Source organism: Candoia aspera, chromosome 1 (assembly GCF_035149785.1).
Source record: "Candoia aspera isolate rCanAsp1 chromosome 1, rCanAsp1.hap2, whole genome shotgun sequence".
NCBI lineage: Eukaryota > Metazoa > Chordata > Lepidosauria > Squamata > Boidae > Candoia > Candoia aspera.
The window spans coordinates 165,202,274-165,207,938 of NC_086153.1; the positions used below are offsets into that span (position 1 = coordinate 165,202,274).

The following is a 5,665-nucleotide window of genomic DNA, read 5'->3' on the forward strand; positions in this document are numbered from 1 at the left end:
AGAAGAGATCATTGCCCTTCACAAACAAGGAACAGGATACAAAAAGATAGCGAAGGCACTGAATGTTCCTAGAGACACATTGGAAGCATAGTTCACAAGTTCAAAGTTAAAGGAACAGTGGTTACACTACCTGGACAGGGCAGAAAAAGGAAGCTGTCAATGGCTGCAACCAGGTTTCTGAGAAGGCAGGTGGAGAGAAACCCTCAAGTGACTGCAAAAGACCTGCAAGACTTGGTGGCAACAGGCCCCGAGGTTTCAGTGAGCACAGTAAGGCGCGTACTAAACACGGAAAGTTTCCATGCCAGAACTCCAAGACATACACCGCTACTGACCCAAAAGCACATGAAAAGTCAGCTCCAGTATGCTCAAAATCATATAGATAAGCCAGAGAGGTTTGGGGATTCTGTTCTGTGGAGTGATGAAACAAAATGAACTTTTTGGCCCATTGGATCAGTGGTATGTCTAGAGGAAGAAGAATGAAGCATATGCTGAAAAGAACACTCTGCCTACAGTTAAGCATGGTGGTGGCTTGGTGATGCTCTGGGGCTGCTTTGCATCCTCTGGCACTGGAATCCTGCAGCGTGTGGACGGCAAGATGGATTCATTGAAGTATCAGGAAATCCTAGGAGAAAACGTCATTTCATCGTAAGGAAGCTGAAGCTTGGGCATCATTGGACCTTCCAACAGGACAATGATCCCAAGCATACCTCAAATTCCACTAAGGCTTGGATGCAGAAGTCCTGGAAGATTCTACAGTGGCCATCACAGTCACCTGACTTGAACCCCCTAGAAAATCTCTGGTGGGATTTGAAGAAGGTGGTTGCAGCACGCAAATCCAAGAATATTACTGACCTGGAGGCCAGTGCTCATGAGGAATGGGCTACGATTCCTCAGGAACGCTGCCAGAAGCTGGTGTCTGGCTATGCATCTCATTTGCAGCAAGTCATAACAGCAGAAGGGTGCTCTACTCAGTACTGAAGATGCTTGCCATGAAGGGGTTGAATAATTTTGAGACTGGAGAAGTCATGATAAGTTGCATTTTCAGTTGACTTTGCGGACACCGCTTGAAGCATTTGTTGTGCTGAGCTATTTCAATTGCCTTTGTTTGATTTGTTCATTGCAAACAGTTGAAAGTCTGTCCGTTTTGACAATCAACCTGATCTGCAATGGGGGTTGAATAATTTCAGTTACAACTGTATACTTCCTGTACATTAAAAGCATTTATACAAGTTTATACATGCAAATTGGACAACGTTATTCAACAACACATGGATATAATTTACACATTTTTCACTTAGAACAGCAGCACTATTCACTACCTTTTCCCAGTAAAAAATAGCATGATCTGCCATCTCTGTTGGGTCTGTCAGATAACCTGAGCCAAATGCAGAAAGAAGAGTTTTCCAATACTGTAAGGTCTTGCCTAGAAAATCTGTAACACGTACTTGAGTGATAACAATCAGCAAACAAAACAAAACAGTTACAAAAAACCTTGGTGAAAGAAAGGAAGAAGTCACCCAGTTGAAATAGCTTTTCTCTGGAGGCAGTGAAAGTTTATCCACATCTGCTAGCTTAAGTTGTTCCCACTGACTTGTATCAACATCTTTAACTGTAGACTTGATGTCTATGGTAACACAAGGCAACCTAGTTTCTTTTATCGCTTCGATTTTCTCTCGAAATTCTTGCATCTGTTGTAAAAACAGAATGGGTTCAGATACATCCTTAAATGTTTCTGCAATATTAAAAGCAGTTTGTTGCTCTTGTATGATAGTGTTCAGTTTGTTGATTTCTGGATCGTATGCCTGCATAACTGCAAGCTTCATGATTTCAAAGTCTGAGAGGATCTCATTCTTCTTTTGTTCTAATGTATATTGTAATTTCTCAAAAAAATCTTTCACCCTGTCATAATCCTTTGTCAGCCTCTGGAGAGCTTTCCGTTTGCTGGTTTCCAAAGTGTCTAGCCGAGAAAGTGCATCTCCACAGTGGCATGCTTCAAACACTTGGAACAGTTTCTCAAAAGCACGTTTTTCTTTACAGTAAGCATCTTCAATGGAGCAAAAGAGATGATTTATGTGATCTCCTCTAGTGGCACAAATGCCACATATCAACTGCATGTCTGTCTGGCAGAAAATATTAAGAGGCTGACCACTGTGCACTTTACAGACAGGCATTTTTGCTGATACTTTGATCTTGTTATATTTTTCCACAATACCTTTTAGGGAGTAGTTAACTTGGAGGTTGTTAACCCCTGTTACTGTTGTTTCCTTTCGACATGTGGGACATTTGAAGAGAGATTGTCTCCAAATCACATTCTGAGTATTTCCCTCTAATATCCCTTCCAAACATTTCTTACAGAAGTTATGTGAACAAGGTAATGCTCGTGGATCATCAAACAAACTACAACAAATGGGGCATGTAAGGTCTTCTTCAAGGAGCTCCATTCTACTCTATAATAAAGAGAGACAAAAATGTAAACAACTAATAGTCAGTCAGTCAATTTCTTACGTAGGAATGCATGAAATTTCTTGCATGCATTCCTACATAAAACTACTATGCAAGAGAACATAAAAAGTAATTTGGTGAATTTTTATTTCTTACCCAGATCCATAAAGTGCCAAGAATTTCAGCATTGCAAATGAATAAGGAAAGGTGGAAAACATTAGGACTTCAAATAAAATGTGTGCTGGGCTAGCTTAAAACATTTATTTGTAATACTTATCAAGTATCGATGCTTTTGGTGAATGGCCAAACTTAGCTAAAATTCTATAGTTCTAAGTGAAGCAAAGTAAAAGATCAGGACTGAAGTTCTGGAAAAGTTCTGGCTGACTGATACAACATGCGTTTAAGTAGCTGAAACGTTACTATTTAAAAAACCTCAATGATCTCATCAATTCTTTAACACAGCAAACAAGTCCATAAATAGACCAATGTTAAACCACAGTGAGTAGGGGATATCAATACCAGTCCGAAAGAAACCAGTCTGGGGCCCCTGGTGCTGGAATGAAAATTAGTTTCAGGAGTGGAATGAGGGCAGGTTAGGTGTAGTGCAAGAGAGAAGGCACTGTCAAGGATGCAGCACAGTCTGAGCAGTAAAGTCTGTCTTGGGTCGAGCTCAGCCCCTGATGGTTTCATGAGCATCTCCGTGTAATTCTCTTGCCAGGAATATGAAAGTGTTTTGCTATTATCAATTTCTGGGATTTTCTCCCCCTAACTTCTCTGACTGAGGGACGCGGTGGCGCTGCGGGTTAAACCGCTGAGCTGCCGATCGGAAGGTCGGCGGTTCGAAACCGCGCGGCGGGGTGAGCTCCCGTTGCTCGTCCCAGCTCCTGCTCACCTAGCAGTTCGAAAACATGCAAATGTGAGTAGATCAATAGGTACCGCTTCGGCAGGAAGGTAACGGCGTTCCGTTCAGTCATGCCGGCCACATGACCACGGACGGGTCCTTACGGACAACGCCGGCTCCAAGGCTTAGAAACGGAGATGAGCACCGCCCCCTAGAGTCGGACACGATTGGACTTTACGTCAAGGGAAACCTTTACCTTTACCTAACTTCTCTGACTAGAAAAGTAAGTGTACCACAATAATTTCAGGAAATTGCCATTATATCACCATTACCTACAGCAGCGGTTCTCAAATGTTTTGGTCTCAGGACCCCTTTACATTCTTAAAAATAATTGAGGACCCCAAAGAGCTTTGGTTTATGTAGGTTATTATCTATCAGTATTTACTGTATTAGAAATTAAAACAGACGTTTTAAAATATTTGACTTCACAGACCCACTAAAAAGGTCTTGAGGAACCCCAGGCCACTTTGAGAACTACTGACCTATAGTTTTTCTTACAGTTTTTCCTCCGTGCATCCCCACAACCACCTCTCACAACAAAGAGGGAAAGGAAGTAACTGCCTTCACTCCCTCCAGAGCAATTTTCAGCCACTTTTTTTAAAAACTGTATTCACACAACACATTTATTATCTTGGTTAATAAATCGGCCCCATTCTCTGGCTTACACAATATACCGAAACAAAAACTAACCACACAGGCTGGGATCACATGATATATAAGGGTGATACATGGTCAGCTAGTCTGTGGTTCACGACAGCCAGTTTGGTGTAGTGGTTGAGGTACCAGACTAGATATGGGGGACTGAGAGTTTGTCCCGCCTTAAGCACGAAGCCAGCTACGTGGCCTTGGGCCAGTCACCCTCTCTCAGCCCTAGGAAGCAGGCAAGGGCAAGCCACTTCTGAAACCTTGCCAAGAAAACTGCAGGGACTTGTCCAGGCATCGCTAGAAGACAACACGAAATCGAAGGCGCGCGGGCGCACACACACACAGCACAGTGAAATGGCCCTCGACAGTTTCGTCAAGGCACCTGGAGACCGAAATACAAATTGGTAAAGGGTAATTTCTGTGGCGCGAATCTGGCCCCGGTGGCTGGCGCGAGCGTGCAGGCATAGCCAGAGGCGCACCAGCGCGCCTGGGGACTGGCTGTCGCAACGACACCAGGCACCTACCCGACTTCTGGGAACGGGGCAGGGGCCTTCCGCCTCATCTGCGAGAGACGCTTACAGTACAGTGAAGCCCATCCTGGCGGCCGCTCCTCTCTTCGAACCGCAGCACCGCCGTCGCCCGGCTCGCTCCTTCCCTTCAACAGGAAGCGCCACGAAGGAAGACCCGGCCGATCCCGCCGCTCGTCAAATCCCGGCTCGTCAAATCCCGGCTCACCTGCAGTTCAGGTGGCCCCGCCCGATTCCTAGGGAGACGCGCGAGACCAGCAGATCCTGCCGCGGAGGACGCCTTTCCAGCCCCGGGGATGACTAGAAGCCGACGGGGCGGGACTTCCGTGCTTCCACCTTTTCCGCTTGGCCACCGACAACGACCACACAAACTGCCCAGAAAGGCCATTTTCAGGTGGTGGAGGACTACGGCTTGACGTCACGACGTAGCTGGGCGGGGCTTGGGCTTCTTGAATCACTTTTGCAGTGTCTCCGTCCTCGCTTCTTGTTTTCTGTGGGTTGAAACTGGAGGTGGAGAACTTATCCTAAAATTATCCAGGAGACATTTGCAGGAAAGGTTAATAGGCAGTTCCGGTTTTCATTTGCCCATAATGGTTGCTTTCACAGGAAAGGCTGAGTTAGACTATTCCAGTGTTTTTCAAACTTGGCAACTTTTAAAACTTGTGAACTTCAACCCCCAGAATTCCCCAGCCAGCATGAAGTCCACACATCTTAAAAGTTGCCAAGTTTGAAAAACACTGGACTATTCAAAGTCGTTCAAGCCTGGATTTGGGGTCAAAACATAGTTAATGTACAGCTCCCAAGATAGGCTATTGGATATGGTACTTCAATCTTCCGTAGAGGATTATTTTCAATGTATCTCCTCACTTCTGAACAAGGAAAGGGTGACATTTGGATTTTTGAATTCAGATAGTTATATTGACCACCAGGAGGTATAATGTGATTGTCTTCATCCATATGGGGATCATCAGACTTATATAGCCTGCATACCATTCTTATAGATAATATACAGGTGGACCTCACTTAAAGACCATTCATTCAGCAATCATTTGAAGTTATGGTGGCACTGAATGAATGTTACACCTGGTCCCTGAAGTTATGGCCATTGCAGCATCCCTGTGGTCACATAATCAAAATTTGGCATTTGGCT

The 5,665-nt window shown here is 44.6% G+C and overlaps 1 protein-coding gene across 1 annotated transcript; it reads right to left on the reverse strand.

Moving 5' to 3' along the window:
- Positions 1-1,170: 1,170 nt before the first annotated feature.
- TRIM13 (tripartite motif containing 13) lies at positions 1,171-4,582 on the reverse strand. Its single transcript, XM_063317773.1, has 2 exons — positions 4,513-4,582; positions 1,171-2,447 (listed from the first exon to the last, which is right to left on the reverse strand). The coding sequence occupies exon 2, from the start codon at positions 2,439-2,441 to the stop codon at positions 1,212-1,214; it is 1,230 nt and encodes a 409-aa protein (XP_063173843.1). The 5' UTR covers positions 2,442-2,447; positions 4,513-4,582; the 3' UTR covers positions 1,171-1,211.
- Positions 4,583-5,665: the final 1,083 nt, after the last annotated feature.